General features: G+C 36.6%; 1 protein-coding gene across 1 annotated transcript in view; it reads right to left on the bottom strand.

The window, feature by feature from the left end:
* Window positions 1-21014, bottom strand: part of COL19A1 (collagen type XIX alpha 1 chain) — a 378654-nt gene that overhangs the window by 152035 nt on the left and 205605 nt on the right. The window contains exon 14 of the mRNA XM_010586804.3: window positions 11936-11989. Within this exon, the coding sequence (XP_010585106.3) occupies window positions 11936-11989 (54 nt within the window). The remainder of the gene's footprint in view (window positions 1-11935; window positions 11990-21014) is intronic.

Below are 21014 nucleotides of genomic sequence, written 5' to 3'. Positions count from 1 at the left end.
AGCTACCTTGCCTGAAGAAACCCCGGATGTTACTGCCCCCTCTCCCCACCCAGTGTGGCTGTTGGTTATCAAAGCCTATCGTCTTGTCTATAAAAAAAAAAAAAAACCAGGACAAATTCTGTGGTGCTTCAGAACACCCTGTGTGATCAGGTTGAGGCTAGATTGCTCTTGAAATCACATTTTTGCTTAACTTCTTCCTCTTTCCTGCTTCCATTATTCTTTTACAGGTTTCTTCTATAAACCATTTGTACAAGAATCCCCATATTAAGCTCTGCTTTTAGGAAAACACGACCTAAGACAACCTCCGTAGTACCTTGCTCGTAACAGATACTCAAATGTTTCTTGACTAAATAAATAATCTGTTAGATCTCTCTGAGTAAAGGCTTTTGCTTTTGTTCAAATGTACCCTCAGTGTAGGTATTCTTGCTTAACTATTTTCTTCTTTTCCTTGTCTCTATTAATTAACTCCTGTCTTTTTCTCTCATTGTAAAGGTTTTGGTTTGATTGTATTTGTGAGATCCTCAAATTCTTTTGGAGATAAACTATAAATATGATTGAATAAATGCACAAAAATACTGAAATGTTTCTGCAAAGATCTGGAACATTGTAGAAAGCCCACAGCCAATGGAGAGTGTGAACTGATAGCCCTCAGTAAGGCAGAAAAAAAAAAAATGCATGCTTTCTTCAGGAGTATCTTACTCTTTTCATTATATTTTCTATGTTTAATTCTCTTCAGGTGGAATTATTATTATTGAATTTTATAAGCACTGAAGATTATTAAATGCATGTAATTTAATACTACAATAAGCATTCAAGATTATTAAATGCATACAAACTATATGCACTTATATTATTAAATTTCATGTGAATTTGAGGCATTGAATATGCTTTTAGAGATTCTTTTTTAAAATGTGTATTGTGGTAAAATGCATATAACACAAATTTTGCCATTTTAAAATGTATGATTCAGTGGCATTAATTACATTCACGATGGGTGCAACCTTCTCTACTATCTCCTTCCAAAACTTTCTCACCACCTCAAACAGAAACTCTGTGTTCATTAAGCAACAACTCCCCATTTTCCCTTTTACTCCCAGCCCCTACATACTTGTTGCCGTTGAGTCAATTCCAATGCATAGTGACTATATGAGTAATCTGGTTACCTCCAATCTACCTTCTGTCTCTATGAATTTGTATATATTTTTAGATATTTTCTTTTATGGTCCCATAGAAACAGTGTTAACATCCTTGGCTTAAGCAATACAAATAACAATCTTTTCTGGTAGTCAAGTTATACATTCATCATGATTTTAGAATCCCATAACATACCTGAGGGCTACGTTGTGACAAAACAGATACATTTAGAATTACAAATGATAAATCAGACAATATAGTGGTGACAGCATATGTGTGTACTGCTGTGAATTTAAAAAGCACAATGGATACGTATATACACACATATATTTCCCTATGTGTGTATATACATGTATTTGTGCTGAACATATTAAAAATCAGATGGATGTCAAATATATCTTTAACTATTCATGAAAAAATCCAATAATTTACTAATTTTTAAGGAAAATGAGGAAACGCAGCTTCTAAACTATTTCTGTAGAATTCAAGGATTACCTGAATATTACTATGTGAAGAAATTTATACTGCTGTATAGTTGGTTACATACTGTAAGAGAAATTGCCAACTTTTCTTGGAATTGCAGCATCACATTTATTTTGCAATGGCTCTGTTCTCTCCTGAGAACTGAAATACAACACATTAAAACTAAAGTGCTATAAAATTATTAGTGAAGTAACTCAAAATACTATGAAGTTTTACAAAGTCAAGGTCTTTTATTATTTATTTGAAACATAATTTGGTGGTATTCAAAGTCTTAAGTCCATAAAATTATTTCATGTTCTAAATGTTTTGCTTTTTTTTTTTTTTTTTTTTTAATGTTTTGCACTTCTGAAAACTTATATGTTTCCCAAATTGATTAATTGCTTTTGACTAACTCTTGGTTTTGGCAACCACCTACACATATATTCACTGTGCCCCTAATGGATAAATACGTTTCTATTTGATGTTTCCAATGGCAAATGTACCAAATAGCTACTAACAAATAAAGATACTGATGCAGGAGTGTTGGCATATCACCACTTGGGAGGAAAGTGCCTTCTGCTGTTTTCATCCTCTGTAAGTGTTTCTGTGGCTAAGTAGGTAAAGTTTATTAGGTTCTTTCACAGAACACCTGTCACTCGAGTACATTCAAAGTGCTTCTGGCTTAATCCCATAACATACCTGAGGGCTAAGTTGTGACAAAACAGATAATTTTAGATTGGAATCTTTAGTGACTGGCCTGAAAAAAAAGTCACCAATTAATCCAATCCCAGAGCTGCAAAGAGAGTGGCTCTGACTCCCACCCCAGGTTTCCACTGACCCAGCAATGCCGGTTCCCAGTGCCTGTGCAGGATAAGCAGCAGGACAGAATAGACACTCTTTACAATCTGCGGCGACCACAAAGGATCAACTGTATCGGTCTATATTTGTCCCTTATAAACTGTGGACTTAATTAAAAAAAATAAAAATAAAGTGGCTCTTTAAGTCAGTGTTTTGGTTAAATTCTCAGTATTCTCATTTTAAAGACATATAAATCTGGGTTTTGGTACAGTTTTGGTATGGGACCTTAAAATAAATAGTATGTATTTCCTATTATACAGAAGCGTTAAAGAGAATAAATAACTCTGCAGCACTGGAGAATTACTGAATGTTTCTGGGTCTCAGTTTCCTTATGTGGTGGACTGGAATGACTCCAAAGTGTACTTTTAGCTCTAAAATGTGAGGATTTGAAGTTCCTGAAATGTGTCCACCACCCCAGGCCCATCCCATCAAAGCCACTCTCAACTTCTGTAGGCCCCTGGGACTTGGTGACTGTAGTTTGAAGGAATCCCCATGAGTCGGTGGGCTTCTTCCACGGCAGAGACTAGCTTTTGGGTCTATCCACATAAATAAATACGCCACTAAGAGTCGGCATCCTATTTGAAAAATACAAAACATTTCCTCTTTACTTATCCAAGTAACACAGATTACTTATAAAGCTATTTTGTTACAGTATAGGAAGTGCCATTTTCTCTTCATTTAAATGAGCGTAAGGATCTTGGCTTGCTGTGGTTTACCTATCGTTATAGGTATTATTGGAATAAAACCATTGGTTACAATTGCTTTGGCTTCCCTACAGTCTTTCCAGGGCAGTTAGTCTCTTCTGCTTCATGCTCATTGCAGAGACTCACTAATTAGAGTGAAGTTCCCTAAGAGACCACAACCAGATTGTCAGTAACTAGCTGTGATATTTAACTTTGTCTTCGTTCTCATGAATCCTGGGCTACTTCTCTTGCTGTGTCTCCTTTTCACTTGATTCCAATTAGACTGAACTAAAAGTTGTCTCCTAGCAACTTTTTCCTTTATCTTTCTTTCCCTCCAGGAACAAAAAGCTTGGTGTGAGACAAAAGTGGAGGATTCTTGTCTTTCCTACACAACTATACCCTCGTACACATGTTTGACATTAACCTGTATTAGCTTCTTTTCCTTCTTCTTGCTTTCCTCCATGGCTTCAGTAACTATATTGATCCAGCCAGAGTGAGGAGGAGGACCCAGTAGGCAAGACACTAGGGCAAATTTGGAAGTATGATGTTTTCAGATAAGAAATGCCAAAGTCATTCCTTGAACATTTTTCCAAAGTTCTTAGAAATTCTGATTCTATACTTTGAGGTGTATCTAACTGAGAAGGACTCCCAAGTGCTGTTAAGAAAACTCACAAATACTAAGTGAAATGGTTGATGGTGATGTCACATGTTTAATAAAGCTTATTTGGGACCTCATCAGTTCAAGCTCGGAAGTTAATTTCCAAAGAACTGAAAGACATACTTTTGACTTGGTAAATGTATCATACGACAAAGGAAAGAACACTATTGTGCAGTTCTAATGCCCTATATTGAATTTCCGCAATCACTGAAATAGGGAATAAAATGATGGAAGTATATATATGACTTTATTTATTCATATACACATACCACATATAGCACTCAAAGCACACAAAAAAGGAACTAAATAAATTCAGGCTACGAAACCAAAACCAAAACCACTGTCGTCAAATTAATTCCAACTCATTGTGAGCCTACAGGACAGAGTAGAACTGCTCCACAGGGTTTCCAGGGCCGTAACCTTTACGGAAGCAGACTGCCACATCTTTCTCCCTTGGAACAGCTGGTGGGTTTGAACCATTGACCTTTTGGCTAGCAGCTGAGTGCTTAACCACTATGCCACCAGGGCTCCACTCAGGCTATAAATGTACATGATGTGCTATATAACAATACAGATGTCAAATACTGCTCAATTGCTTTACATTCCCAGTATAAATGGTACTTCACATATAAGTTAATTTTTTAATGGTCCTATAGGCACTGGGTTATAGGTAAACTGAAGCCCTAGCGGCACAGTGGTTAAGAGCTCAGCTGCCAACCAAAAGGTCGGCAGTTCGAATCCACCAGCTGCTGGAAATCCTATGGGGCAAGTTCTTCTCTGTCCTATAGGGTCGCAATGAGTCGGAATGGACTCGACAACAGTAGGTTTTTTTTAAACAGATTTTATAGGTAAACTGAGGACAACTAGATAATCGTAAATGGCCAAGTAGTTTCTGAAAATGCAGCAGGTAAAGGCAAAGGCAGCAATATCGGGACTAAAACAACACTAAAGGTTTCCCAAGGTCTACTATGGAGCTCTGCAAATGGGAATGCAGACATAAATGCAGAGTTAACCATTTTTATACACTGAGTCTCATATTCTGTAAATTCAAGCAAGGTGTTGGGAAAAGTTTCAAGGCCCTTGGGACCTCAGCAGGGTACACAATTTCCCATTTACCCACCTAGAAATGGCAGACACGATCAAATATGTTATCTCTTGTAAACTCTCAAGGTAATCAATCCTCAAGGAGACATCCTGAGGAAATCTCATAGGAAGGAGATGGAAAAAAATGTCATCTGTGTGACGTGAAGTTTGTAACATGTACAATAAACGTGAACTACTGTTGTAGAATCTAAGATGTTATTTGTAACATGTACATATTTATATATAGATTCAAGCCAAAAAAATGCTTTTTCTATCATATGTTATAGCTAGGTCCGGGTTTAAAACTGCATTTTAAAATAATTTGTTGACTTTTTCCTATTAGCAATACAAATTCGTGGTAAAGTTTTAGTGAGTGAGCAGAATTATGGATACACTCACTGTGCAATTTAAAGGTCGATGTCAATTTTGGTATATAAAGATAAGAAGATAGTCTTATATCTGCCTCTCATCTAATGTGCAATAATCAAATTACTTCCTGAGGCTGAAGGTTCATCACTATTCACTCTTTTCTGTATAAGTCTGTTCTCACAAAAGTCAAGCCCGTGTAAGGATGTGTAACTGCAGACAGTTTTTAGTGGCTTCTACCAAGCTCTACCTCTTGCTTCATTGGAACCATGAGGTCATTCTATAGCTGTGAGGGTAGCACCGTGGAACAAGCTATCTTAAAGTAACATAAACATTGTATTTTTACTATACAGCAAGGCAAGTCTGACTTGTCTTACTGTGTTCTATAAAGCTTTCACTAAATACGGTTAGGTTTTATGAGCATAATTTCACTTGGAAATTATACCAAGCCCCATAAAAACAAGTCAGCTTAAGGCAAATTTTGTTTAAATGAGTCTTGCAGTATGTGTTGATTCTGGAGAAGCAATAATTTTGATGTCCTTTTTCCTAAGGGAATTGATATAACCCAGTAATTACTGGAACATTATTTATTTTACTTGTTTTGTCTAGCTAAGGAACATAAACTAATTCAGAAGCAAACAAGCCAAAAGAAAGACAAAGTGTTTTTCGATCTAAGTCCTGGTGAATGCATACATATCACCAAAATTTATTCATTTAACAAATATCTATTGAACCCTCAGCTACTTCCATGATGAAACGCTAATCTTTATCTCTGCTTCTTTAAGGAAGAGCAAATAATCTACTCCTAATTCATAAACTTTTTATATACTTCATTTGATTATAAAGCTGGATAAACACTAGGCCTCAGAAGGCTTCTGGGGGCATTATGACATGGGCTTGGATATCCAGATAAAGTAAGAATTCAGGTAAAAGTTAATATTTAAACAAAATGGATTAAATGAAGGAGTAGTAGTAAAAACAGTTATTTGACCTTAAATAATTTTTATTTAAAAATTAGTCATTCACTTTGATCAAACCCTAATATTTTGTAGTTGCATATTTGCCTTCCCTTCTATGAACAGTTTTAGATCACTGGGCTGAGGATGAGAATGACAGTAGTTAAAACCTATATAGCATATTCCTTACAACAACTCTGTGGGGTAGGTATCGTTATAATCTTCATTTTCTACATGAGGAAACTAAGGCTCAGAGAGGTCAAGGAACTTCCCAAGATCACGCAGCTAATAAGCAGTAAAGCTGGGATTTGAACTCAGGCAGTCTATCCTCGGAGCTTGTGCTGCAGCCTCCATTTAATACAAATTGTTTATATTATAAGAAACAAGCAGATAAACTGCCCACCCTGTTTCCCTAGACTTCTGCAAGTTTGACCATAAGACTCCCACCTTGTTAAGGAAGTTTCTTTGCCACCAAGTCTGGGCTGGAGCAAAGGGACACATCCTGATGGGGCAAAGGTAATACAGGCTCATGTTCTCTATGCCGTTTAGAATGGAAGGAACCCCAGACACAGGCTTCAAAGCTAGCTTGGAGGACTCACTCCAAGGTAAAGTAAAATGTGTATAAAAATGATGGAAGGAGACAATCAAGGGAATGTGGTTGCCTGGAGGAAAGGCAAAACAAAGATAAAAGAAAAGCAGAGATGATAAACGGAGAAGAGGCAGGGGGAAATTAAGACATAAATGTCTGTTTAGAATTAAAATTACAATTTAACAACATAGAGTGAAAAACTGAGATGTCTTCTTGATCCAACTAAATGAACCTCTGTCTTTGGCAGTAACTTCTGATTTCACCAGTAAACATTTTTTACAGATCTAGAGTTATTTTTTTAAAAAATATTACGGTGGTTTCATCCTAATCTTGAGATTAATCAGGTATGCTCTTAATGTGACTATAAACGAAAAATCCAAAGATACGTGTGGTGTGAGTAATTACTTTTACGTGTGGCCTTTCTAGCCATGGTCTTGCTACTCCCACCCAGGTGATTGGGTGGGACTGTGTGATAATTGTGGCCCACCAAAGGGGTTGGTCAGTTTTGCCTTAACAGAGCCAATACCAGAGTCGAAGGAGAGGCCTACCACCACCAAGGAAGGAGAGACCCAGCAGCAGAGACCCGGCAGCAGGAGACAGTGCATTGTGCTTCCTGACCCACAGAGAGAAAGCTGAGTGCCTTTGGGCAGAGACTGAAGGCCAGGGAGAGGTGTGTCTTTGAGCACGGCTGGGGAGAGGCTGTCCTGATGGAAGAACTGTATCCTGAGTGTTTTTGAGCCTGAACTGTAACTGTTACTTCCCTAATAAACCCCATAATTGTATGGTCTGTGAGTTCTGTGTGGCCTTTGCAATAAATTTTTGAGCCCAGTAGAGAGTGCTGTGGGGGTAGAGTTGGTGCCAGAATTTGTAGAGGTGGCAGAGAGAGGAGCCTTTCGCTGTTGATCTTAGTTCTCCTTCCCCCTTGTGGGGTTGGAGGAGGTCAGACACTGCCCCTAAGCCACTTATACAATATGTTAAAATAATTATAATTTTCTATCTATTTTGGGATATTCTATTAGAAATATTAGGAGATCCTAAAAGGAACCTATGTCTTACAGAGAATTTTCATAAATGCCCATTCTTTTGCTATGTTTCATTTGAATGCTTATCACCTGCTCAGTTGCCTGAAATACTGCTCTTTTTGCTAAGATGCTTTTCTGGGCCTCTGTCTGTGCTTGTCCTTATCTTCCCCCCGCATTATCCCATTGCTGCCCCCACATTCTCCCATTGCTGCCTTCCCTTTTTCACACTTCACCCCTCATTCCTTTATGCTTTTTATTGCAATTTTTGTTTCCAATGCCATTCCCATATCTCAAGCAAAACTTTTCTCTCAACTGGCACCAATTCCAGTCACATCTTCGCATTTCCAATGTTGTTCCCCCAATTCTTTTCCAAATTTTAATACCTACTGTTGGAACCTCCATGCATCTGGAAACTCTCTACTGTGACCAATGTCCTGGCCCCCTCCTGGCCCTTCTCTGTCTTCATCATGGCCTGAACAGCCTCTTAGCCTCCAGACCCCCATCCTGTTCTCCCCACTAATATCTGATATATTCTCATCTATGACTTTTTTTTTTTATGACTTATAGTAGGTACTGAACATTAGTGGCATTAAAAAAAGTTATTTGTGTTAATTTATAAAGAATCTGGACCACAACAATGTGCCAGCCAAACTTTCTATTTGCAGGGCTTAAAAAAGATTAAAAAAAAAAAAATCATGGCACATAAAGGATTCCAATAAAAAGTTCAAGAGGATAAGAGAAGAAAAAAAAAAAAAAAAGCCCACAAATCTTCAATAAATATCAGCTGCCTAATATTGTTGCTAACCAAGAGGTCGGCAGTTCGAATCCGCCAGGCGCTCCTTGGAAACTCTATCAGGCAGTTCTACCCTGTCCTATAGAGTCGCTATGAGTCGGAATCGACTCGACGGCAGTAGGTTTGGGTTAATATTGTTGAGGTTAAGAATAGCATTTAGTATAAGACGTACAACTACTTCTAAATTTCATCAAATGAAGATTTTGTAAATCAAGACTTAGTAGTTTAAAAAACAATTGAAAAAATGAAATCGACTAATAAAAATTTCAGACAGAATTCCAGTGCAGTACTTGGAAAAAATAGCTTTTTATTTTGCTTATAGAAAACTGCAAAAGGGAGAAAGAAAAGGAATTTATTAATCATAATTCTTATATCTTAGGAAAAATAATAGTAGCAATATTAATATATTTCTCTAATGTCTGATATTTTTCAGAGTATCTTTACACATGACACTCATGTTTGAAATTCACTATAATTTTGAGAAATTTGTAGAGTAGTGGTGACTATTCAGTCACTGAGGAAAACTAACAAGTAATGATTTCTCTGAAGTAAAATGTTCTACTTGCACTAAAAATATAATGCCTAGGAGTCAACTGTGTAAGTCTTGCCACACATTTTATATTTCATTGCAAAAGGGTTAATGATAGTCAATTCCTTCCCGGTCAAATATCTGTAATCAAAACATAAAAATTTTATTCACAATGAGTCAATAAAAAGTATTTTAAATTCATAATTTTTTTTCTAACTGTTGTTTTCTCCTGTAAACTTCAGTGAAGCAGAAAAATCATTGGTTTTAGCTCTCTGTAAGTGAGTATATATGTATGTATGCATATTGTTGTTAGGTTCTATCAGGTCAGTTTCAACTTATAGTGACTACATGTATAACAGAACAAAACGTTGCCTGGTCCTGTGCTATCCTCACAATAGTAGGTATGTTTGAGCCCATAGTTGTAGCCACTGTGTCAATCCATCTCATTGAGGGTCTTCCTCTGTTTCACTGACCTTCTACTTTACCAAGCACTATGTCTTTCTCTAGGAATTGGATCCTTCTGATAACTTGTTCAAAGTAAGTGAGATGAAGCCTCATCATCCTTACTTCTAAGGAATACCTTGGCTGTACTTCTTCCAAGACATATTTGTTCATTCTTCTGGTAGTCCATGGTATACTCAATATTCCTCCCAATACCATAATTCAAATGTATCAATTCTTCTTCAGTCTGCCTTATTAATTGTCCAGCTTTTGCATACATATGAGGCAATTGAAAATACCACGGCTTGTCTATAAAATTTTGTTGAATTCTCTATTCTTTGGCACTATGTTACCCTTGATAGGAGATAAAATAAAATACCTGGACTATATGTATAAATGGAGTAAATTTGCACAAAATAGTGGTTGAAGTTTAAAATATAAATAATTTCCTCCACGATTATTGTGAAGAATATATAAGTTTAATTTATTCTTTACCTGACCTTTGTCTGAAATGTAAGCTTTGATAGGGTACAATTTTAATCTGAAGCATTATTATTTTCTAAAAGTCTCATTTGAATATTTTTCATTTGAGCTTCTATCTGACAAAGTCTCTCATAATTATCTTACAAGCCAAATGAAGAAATGTGTGCAGGGAGGAAGTGGAGTTCAGGTGCATTTGTATCTGATTAAATTATTGTGACATAAGAATGTTAAGAATGTTAATGGTAGACAAGACGGTAGCCTTTGCTGGTGTTACATAGTGTGGTCAGGCCCTGTTTTGTTCAGAATTTATTAACGATTTGAAAGCAGATTTAGAAGAAAGGTGTATCAAAATTTAAGGTGACATAAAGCTGGGAGTTATTTCATTAGAAAACAGAATTCAAATTGTTAAAAAAAGAAAAAAGAAAAAAATTCCAACAGGATTATAATAAGGATCAAAATCCAGAAGATGAATGAATTTAACAATAGGGATAAAAAACCTACTCTGAAATTCAACAAGACAACTGTACAAAAACAGGACAGTGAAGATCTGACTGGGCAGCAGTTTTCATTAAAGCAAAAGCAGGGAGGATTTTAGTTGACAACATGGCTGTGAGTCAAAAGTGCAATACCATACAAAGAAACATTGGTTCACTCTTAGGCTGCAATAGAAGCACACTGTCTATGGTACAGGGCATACTTGCCACATTCTACTCTGCTCCAAATAAGACCACACATGTTCAGTCCATTCCTGACACTTTGGAAGGTCAATGAGTGTTTTGGGGGCAAGCCAATCGGCATGTTGGTGGCTGAGAAATGCATGTGATAAGAAAAAGAGTTAGGAAAACTGAGATTTTATTAACCTGATGAAAGGTGAACCTTTGTGAAATACAAAGATCCTTAAATACTTGAAAGACTCCAATGTAGTTGAGGGAACAGACTTATTGTATGTTGTGCCAGAGGACAAAACTGGAAACCATATCATAGAAATGACTAAAAAACTGATTTTGGGTTAATATACTGGGATAGTAAAAGAGAACATGGGATCTAGAATTAGAAGCCCAAATTCAAGTCCTGGCTTTACTTTTTTATTACCTCTGAAATTTTAGGAAACATGCCTAAACTCAGAGTCAGAGAATCCTCATCTATAAGTTAACAGAAGTTGATAGTACTTGCTCTATTTAGCACAATGACTTTTCCTGAGTAATAATATGAGAAAGCATACATAAAAATGTTTCAAGAGTTTAAAAGGATTTTGAAAAAGTGTAATAATAACAAACCACAATAATGGAATGCCCACAGCTGAAAGTGTTCAAGCAGAACCTGACTAGTTGTCACTCCAGGGTGTTCTTGTACTGGGGGATGAGACTGAACTGCACTGGAGACCTGGAGGTTATTGCTATACCCCAAATGCAAGTACAAATCACCCACTTATTGCATATTTTCTCTCAGTCAAAAGGCAGTAAAAAGTAATGAAAGGAGGGTCACTAAGGTTACTAATGTCAGTAATTTAATTTGCTAAAAAATGTAGTGAATATTCACAATCTACAGAATTCATGAATGGGCTAGAACTCCACAGAGATACTCATCAACTTAATTTGAAAACCTAAAATATGACGAAAGTGATCTAGATCAAATTACAGTTAATTCATTTTACCCAAACTATACCTCTACACTTGTGCTGCCAATCTTGAAGATATATAGAATTTTCTGAATTGCAAAACCTCTGTCAAAATCTCATATCTCAAATTCCAGGCTTTGGATAGTTGATACTCTCCTTAGGCCCATCTGCTTGCTATATTTCGGTTTTATTTTTATTGGTGTCAGAAATAAGTAACCCCTAGGCTGGTAATGCCTTCCAGTTGTTCCAAGTTTACTTACCCTCTGACCCTCTTTTCCAGGTGGACCTTGGGGGCCTTGTATCCCCGGGGAACTCTGTAAGAAAAAAGAGACACATGTTAATAGAATATTTCAAGTACACCTGCTTCACAAAGAATGCTGTGAAAATTAATACCCAGATCATTGATTAAACATAACTTTTAAAGTGATTTGAGCTCTTCCAAGTTTAGACTATGCAATATATTAATAATGATGACTTGCTCTTCTTTGGCTAGCTTATCTTTGTTGCTGACTCTGGAAACGAAAAAAGGCAGTTCCAAACCAATGTTCACCCCCAGTAACGACTCTCATATGATTGGAACTATGTTTCACCAAACTACCACAAGCAAACAGTAACAATACTTGCAAGCAGAAAAAAACACCTCTTTATATATTCAAACTTCATAAATAAAACCACACTTTTGGTTAAAGGTAGCTCTTATAAGTATCCTCTAAGAAAACACCTGGTTATGACGTTGGCTTCAAACACGCTTATTCAACATTTTAATTTTTATCACCAGAGACATTATTTAATTTCTCATCATATTTCAAATTATGGGAAGAATAACCATCTTTTTTCAGATCTTAAAAATTTCACAGGAAATCCCAGGTTTTATTAATCCAAAAATCAAGTCTCCTGGTTTTTACAGGTAGTTACTATTACACAGGAATTCCTACTCAACATGAAACTCAAAATTATGACATTGTTGTTGTTGTGTAATCTTCAGTAGTCATTATTGGTTGTCTATTATTTCTCTGACAGCTTCTTAGTCTCTCCTGCTGCTTCCTCCTTCCCTATTTGACCTTTAATGTGATGTATTTTAGGGTCATTTTCTTCTCAGCCCACAGTTTCTCTCCATAACCTCATATATTTGTGGACTTCAGATTCTCGAGGCCAATGATTCTTAGACATAATGCCTGCTTATCTTCTGAGTCGCAGATTCACATATATAACTGCCAGCTTGAAATACCTACTCAGCAATCTCACAGGCATTTGAAATTAGCACATCAATAACTGAACTCATGACCCTCCCTCCAAAACTGGATCCTCTCCAGCATACTCCAACTCAACAAATACACACACCTCCCAGCACTCATGCCAGAAATCCAGGGCATATCCTAACTACTTTCCAGTCCCAAACTTCTCTCCTCACATCCAGTTACCAAGTCTGGTTAATTTTACCTCCAAAATGTATTAAAAAAAAACACTGCCGTCAAGTCGATTCCGACTCATAGCAACCCTATAGGACAGAGTAGAACTGCCCCATAGGGTTTCCAAGGAGTGCCTGGTGGATTCGAACTGCCGACCTTTTGGATAGCAGCTGTAGTTCTTAACCGCTATGCCACCAGGGTTTCCCAAAATATATCAGGATGCATCTATTTCTCTCCTTTCCTACTGCCGCACCTAGATCAATCCACAGTCACCGCTTACTTGGTCATCTATAAGTTTCCTAGCTGAATCTGGTCAATTCTCAATTCACTATCCACACCATATTCAAAGTGATCTTAAGAATCGGCCTGAAACCAGAAGAACTAGACGGTGCCTGGCTACCACCAATGAACACCCTGACAAGGAACAAAACAGAGAGTCCCTGAAGGAGCAAGAAAACAGTGGGGTGCAGAACTCAAATTCTAGTAAAAAGACCAGACTTAAAAAAAAAAAAAAAAAATTATTTTTTTTAACAGTCTTAGATTGGAGGAACTCCAGAAGACACGGCCTCCAGACTCTCTGTTAACCCAGAACTAAATCCATTCCCAAAGCCAACTCTTCAGACAAAGAGTAGACTGGACTCTAAGAAAAAAAATGATATGAAGAGTGCACTTCTTAATTCAAGCAGATAAAAAAAAATTTTTTTTTTTTCAGATACATGAGACTAAATGGGCAGCTCCTGCCCAGAGGTGAGATGAGAAGGCAGAAAGGGGCAGTAGTTGGTTGAATGGACATGGGAAATCTGGGGTGGAAACGAAGAGTGTGCTAACGTATTATAGGGATAGCAACTAGGGTCACATAACAATCTCTGCATAGATTTTTGTATGAGAAACTAACTTGAGCTGTAAACTTTCACTTAAAGCACAATTAGAAAAAAAAAAAAAAGTGATCTTAAGAAAATCCAGCCTGACCATCCCTGATTTTCCACATGAGGAGATGAATGTCTTGTTTCAGTCTTATAGTGCCTTGTATTTTTCCTTTAAAGTACTTATCACAAGTACATTTAAGATATTATTTGTGTTATAATTTGTTTCTCTCCCCAGGCTCTAAGCTATAACAAATAGAATCTGTGTCTTAGTCATCATACTGTATTTAGTGTCTATTAATGGTTAAATTAAAAAAAATTTTTTTTACACTGGGAAATCAATTCTCTCTAATAAAAGTTTTTGGATAAAGGCAGCAATTTTCAAAATTTTTCCCTAATATTTATGATTACTTTCCCATATCTTAAATGCCTTAAATATTTGGAATAAATGAGAAATCTAAAAATACATATTCATATAAATCTGAATTCACCTTCATTCCAGAAGAAACATTTTTTAATCTAATTTAAAAATAACTAGGATTCATTTTTGTAACATGATCTTTTTCTTTAGAAGTCATGGCTACTTTTAAACTAGAACACCACATGTGTTTGTGATGATTCATAATTATGGCTTACATATTTCACTGTTCTGGCTTTTTTATAGAGGCAATATTTCCCCCATGCCTCTGTCAGTTTGTGATGCTGTGGGGGCTTGTGTATTGTTGTGATGCTGAAAGCTATGCCAGCGGTATTCAAATACCATGGTGGACAGGTTTCAGCTGAGCTTCCAGACTAACACAGACTAGGAAGAAGGACCTGGCAATCTACTTCTGAAAAGAGTTAGCCAGTGAAAACCTTATGAATAGCAGCGGAACACTGTCAGATATAACACTGGAAGAGGAGCCCCTCAGGTTGGAAGGCACTCAAAATGCAACTGGGGAAGAGCTGCCTCCTCAAAAGAGTCAAACCTTACTGACATGGATGGAGTCAAGCTTTTGGGACCTTCATTTGCTGATTCAGCACAACTCAAAATGAGAAGAAACAGCTGCAAACATCCATTAATAATCAGAACTTGGAATGTACGAAGTATGGATCCAGGAAAATTGGGAATTGTCAAAAATGAAATGGAACTCATAAACATTGATATGTTAGGCATTAGTGAGCTGAAATGAACTGGTATTGGTCATTTTGAATGGGACAATCATATAGTCTATGCTGGGAATGACAGCTTGAAAAGAGGAATGGCGTCCCATTCACGGTCAAAAAGAACATTGCAAGATCTATCCTGAAGTACAATGCTGTCAGGAATAGGATAATATCCATACACCTACAAGGAAGACCAGTTAATACGACTATTATTCAAATTTACACACCAAACACTAAGGCCAAAGATGAAGAAATTGAAGATTTTTACCAACTTCTGCAATCTGAAATTGATCAAATATGTAATCAGGATGTGCTTACAATTACTAGTGATTGGAATTCGAAAGTTGGAAACAAAGAAGAAGGATTAAAAAAAAAAATTTTTTTTTTTTTTTGTAGGTGCAAATTACGGCCTTGTAAATAGAAATGAAGCCAGAGATCGCAGGATTTAATCTTGCAAGACCAACGACTTCTTCATTGCAAATGCCTTTTTTCACCAACATGAATGGCGATAATACACACGGGCCTTGCCAGATGGAATACACAGGAATCAAATCGACTACATCTGTGGAAAGAGACGCTAGAAAAGCTCAATATCATCAGTCAGAACAAGGCCAGGGCTGACTGTGAATCAGACCATCAACTACTCATATGCAAGTTCAAGCTGAAACTGAAGAAAATCAGAGCAAGTCCACAAGAGCCAAAGTACAACCTCTAGTATATCTCATCTCAATTTAGAGACCATCTCAATAATAGATTTGATATGTAGAACACTAATGACCGAACAATGACATCAAGGACATCATGCATAAAGAAAGCAAGAGGTCATTAAAAAGACAGGAGAGAAAGAAAAGACCTAAATGGATGTCAGAAGAGACTCTGAAACTTGCTCTTGAACATCGAGTAGCTACAGCAAAAGGAAAAACCGATGCAGTAAAAGAGATGAACAGAAGATTTCAAAGGGCACCTCCAGAAGACAAAGTAAAGTATCATGATAACATGTGCAAATACCTCGAGATAGAAAACCAAAAGGGAAGAACATGCTCAGCATTTCTCAAGCTGAAAGAGCTGAGGAAAAAAGTCAAGCCTCGAGTTGCAATAGTGAAGGATTCTATGGGGAAAATATTAAACAATGCAGGAAGCATCAAAAGAAGATGGAAGGAATATGCAGAGTCACCATACCAAAAAGAATTGGTTGATGTTAAACCACTTCAGGAACCTGATCATATGTTAATGAAGAAAGGAGTCCAAGCTGCACTGGAGGCATTGGTGAAAAGCAAGGCTCTGGGAACTGATAGAATACCAAATGAGATATTTCAACAAGCAGATGCAGCACCGGAAGTGCTCACTCATCTATGCCAAGAAACTTGGAAGAGATCCATATTTATGCCTATTCCCAAGAAAGATGATCCAACTGAATGCGGAAATTATCTAACAGTATCATTAATATCACATGCAAGCAGTATCCTGGTGAAGGTCATTCAAAAGCGGCTGCAGCAGTATATCAACAGGGAATTGCCAGAAATTCAAGCTGGATTTGGAAGAGGACATGGAACCAGGGATATCCTTGCTGATGTCTTACGGATTTTGGCTGAAAACAGAGAATACCAGAAAGATGATTACCTGTGTTTTACTGACTATGTGGATCTGTGTGAATCATAACAAATTATGGATAACACTCTGGAGACTGGGAATTCTGGAACACTTAATTGTGCTCATGAGGAATCTGTACATGGATCAAGAGGCAGTTGTTTGAACAGAACAAGGGGACATTGCATGGTTTAAAATCAGGAAAGGTATGCGTCAGAGTTGTATTATTTCACCATGCCTATTCAATCTGTATGCTGAGCAAATAATTGAAAAAGACAGACTATATGAAGAACGGGGCATCAGGATTGGAGGAAGACTAATTAAAAACCTGCGATAAGCAGATGACACAACGTTGCTTACTGAAAGTGAAGATAACCTGAAGCACTTTCTGATGAAGATCAAAGACCACAGCCTTCAGAATGGATTGTACCTCAACATAAAGAAAACAAAAATCCTCACAACTGGACAAATAAATAACATCATGATAAACGGAGAAACGTTTGAGGTTGTCAAGGATTTCATTTTACTTGGATCCACAATCTACACTCATGGAAGCAGCAGTCAAGAAATCAAAAGATGCATTGCACTGGGCAAATCTGCTGCAAAAGACCTCTTTAAAGTGTTGAAAAGCAAAGATGTCACCTTGAAAACTAAGGTGCACCTGACCCAAGCCAGGGTATTTTCAATTGCATCATATGCATGTGAAAGCGGACAATGAGTAAGGAAGACAAACGAAGAACTGACGCCTTTGAATTGTGGTGTTGGCCAAGAATACTTAGTTTACTATGGACTGCCAAAAGAATGAGCAAATCTGTCTTGGAAGAAGTACAACCAGAATGCTTCTTAGAAGCAAAGATGGTGACACTTTGTCTCTTGTACTTTGGAGGTGTTATCAGGAGAGATCAATCCCTGGAGAAAGACATCATACTTGGTAAAACAGAGCATCAGCAAAAAAGAAGAAGACTCTCAATGAGATGAACTGACACAGTGGTTGCACGAATGGGCTCAAGCACAGCAACAATTGTGAGGATGGTGCAGGACAGGGCAATGTTTTATTCCATTGTGCACAGGGTCGCTATTAGTTGGAACTAACTTGACAGCACCTAACAACAAGAACACATTTTCATAAATATCCTGCAATTCATAATTTCACCATATAATTTTGTTTCAAATAGAGAAAAGTGATCAGCCATATTTTAATTTTTTATTTACATACTTTTCATTCGGTATGTTGTCATAATTTAGTATAAATTATTGTAACCAATTTTCAAAAACCATTAACACAAAAAAATTCTTCATTTATCATCAATCCTCAGTGTCCCCCCAATTTTTCTGATTGGCTCTCCACAATAGACTAATCATGTATATTTACTACTTTCATTTTTATCTTTTGTCTAATTTTTTAACAATTTAATGTTATAGGGGAACGTGGAGGCTATGTCTTATTGATGTAGGCAGGAATTAAAACTAGGGAATGAAAAAAGTGATCAGTTCTGTTTGTTGTTACAAAAAATACCTTTGAACCAAGGAAAGTTGGCTAATAAGGCCAACTTTAAGTTTGCAAAGGATGGTAAATTCCTAATGTGTATAAAAAGAACAAATGTTGAAATCCATTTATAGAAAAAAAAATTTATACCAAGTATTAATTACAATATAATTACAGGGAGTTTGTAGTATTTCTAATACAATTGACACAATCTTGGCTCTGGATTAAACTCTTCCCTCTTACCCTTGGGAAAAATATTATCACTTTATGAATAGTCAAAATGATACATAACATTTTTGATAGCCATCCAAATGCTGACAGCTCTTTCACTGTCTTTAAACATGAGTTACCTAAAACATACACACACCAAACGTTCACCAAAGGAATAAAATTAATTGTGAGGCACATGTAATCAAAATTCTACTCTACGAGTTGGAGAACTTATATAACAAAAGTCCACAAATTTCAAAAATTTTAAACGTGCTTTGGAATGTAGTCAACAAATTCGTGAATTATTTAGGAGAACATTTTGTGTGTGAGGTCCAAGTAGTAAGAAGACACAATACATTCACATAAGCCCTCTTACCTGCCTCCTTGCTTTTTATGACTCTGAATCCTCATTCACTTCCCCCACCTTTTCTTAGTCTAGAACCCAGCTAGGAGTTAATGAAAAATAAGAAATTCTTCTTAATCTTCAATGAATTATTCATTACTTAAATTGCGTGGCCAACTTTTAATCCTAGACACATTCCCCTAATGCTAAGAACATTTTTGATGTATTTTTATTGAAAATTAGTTAGCATTTGCAGAGAAAAAAATAATTTTAATATTGTCATTAGTAAAACATAGGTCAATTAACTGTAGAAAAATCATACTTTTGCTCAAACTAAGAAATTAAACTTTTTGAACTATTCATTATTTACAATTATCCAGACCATTGCTCCTCCCATTTAGTAAAGTCAAACAATGGATTTATTATTCAATTATTACAAAAAATACAGATACACCAAAGCTCCATTTTACCTAAATTAAAATTAATTTCTTGATTCTAGGAAGACATTGAACATGTATTCTGTAAAGTACATAGAGAAATGTGACTTGCCACATTTCCAGTTTCTTCTTTTTCCTAACTTTTTTTTTAAATGTGGAAAAAGAGCAGATTATTCTAATGACAGCTATTCTTTCCCTCTGTATTCCTTGAAAGGAAAATTTATTTCTGCCCTCAGTGTTACATTGCTACCCTCATAGAAGAGAACTGTGGGAGGTGAGGACAGACCAAAGGGTGTCTACCTGCTTTTACTGCACTGAGCCACACATACTTCTGTAAATTCGGTTTAGGAAATATACATGGGAAATGCCACTACTAAGAGACTTCCCCCAAGAGGCTTCTTAATACCCTTCAGAGTGTGCCAGAGTACCTACGGCCATGGTGGGGGCTGGATAAGAGGGGAGGAAAAGTGGAAAGAGTAGACAGCAGGAGAAAAGAGATCATTATAATTTTCTTTGGACCTAGAGAGCCCAGTCAGGGTTGTCTCAGTGCTAAAATGGAAGAGAAGTACCAAGAAACTTCTGTATTCATAGAATCAGGTAATCTTGTCCTGCTCTGAATATTTTTATGGAGGAATAAGAGAAAGGAGCCATTGTCTTATTGTTAAAATTCCTTTATGTGACTTCCAAAGCTTCCCCCTAATTAGTGCAAAACACATGGTTCTCCAGTTCTTTTCTGATACCAGGTTTCTTTGCTATTAAAGATTTCACTTCAATCTCCATAAAATTTTGTTCATATTTTTGTAATAACACAGATTTAATAGTTGCCAAAGGAATTGCTGTGAGGATTGAGTGAGAATGCCTAAGCAAACATGTCAGCAAAATGAGGGTCCACGCAGTAGTAAGTGCTTAATAAGTGCCAGCTCCCATCCCCTTCTCCTTCATGGAGCCTTGGTTAGAATTCAGCATTTGTTTGCGAATGTTCATGTGTGTGTTCTCAGATGAGTTACTCTCTTGTACCTTACATGTCTTTCCTTATGATCCTTGCATGTTAGAAATCTTTTTATCTTAAGTGAATTAATAATAAAAATGAGCCTTTCCTGGAATTTTCACTCAGATGCTTGAAGTCCCAGAATTAAAATTACAGTATTAGAATAATGTGCTTATTTTGAGAAGATGCTTCAACCTCTGCAGGAAAGGGAGTCAAGTAAAAATTTTGTTTCAGATTCTTACACTTACAAGGCTCCTAACCAATGTGAGCCTCAGTTTTTACTTTCAGGAAATGGGGACATACCTCTCTTACATTTTTAAACATTAATTGTGGTAAAAAATATATATATAAGAAAACACTTTCTATTTCAACCATTTTTATTTGTACATTTCAGTGACATTAATGACATGCACCATATTGTTTAACCATCACCTTTACCTGTTTCAATTTTTTTTCATCACCCTTAACAGAAACTCACCCGCCAAAAAACCAGTGCCCCTTAAACAATACTTCCCTCTTTCTCCCTCCTTCCTGTCCCTGGCAACCACTAAAAAACTTTGGTCTCTATGCACTTACCTGTTCTAGATATTTCATATAAGCATACTGTTTTCAAGGTTCATTCATGCCATAGCATGTATCAGGACTTCATTTCTTTTCATGCTTGAATAATAATCCATTTTATGTATAAACCACATTTTGTTTATCCATTTTCTGTTGATGGGCACTTGAGTTAATTCCACCTTTTGGCTAATGTGAATAATGCTGCAACGAACATTGGTGTACAAATCAAGTACCTGTTTGAGTCCCTGTTTTCAAGTCTTTAAGGTACGCACCTAGGAGTAGAATTGCTGGGTCATATAATAATTCTAT

This window comes from Loxodonta africana, chromosome 1 (assembly GCF_030014295.1).
Source record: "Loxodonta africana isolate mLoxAfr1 chromosome 1, mLoxAfr1.hap2, whole genome shotgun sequence".
NCBI classification, from domain to species: Eukaryota; Metazoa; Chordata; class Mammalia; order Proboscidea; family Elephantidae; genus Loxodonta; species Loxodonta africana.
Note: the sequence above shows the minus strand (reverse complement) of the source record. Positions and strands in the feature narration are given on the sequence as shown.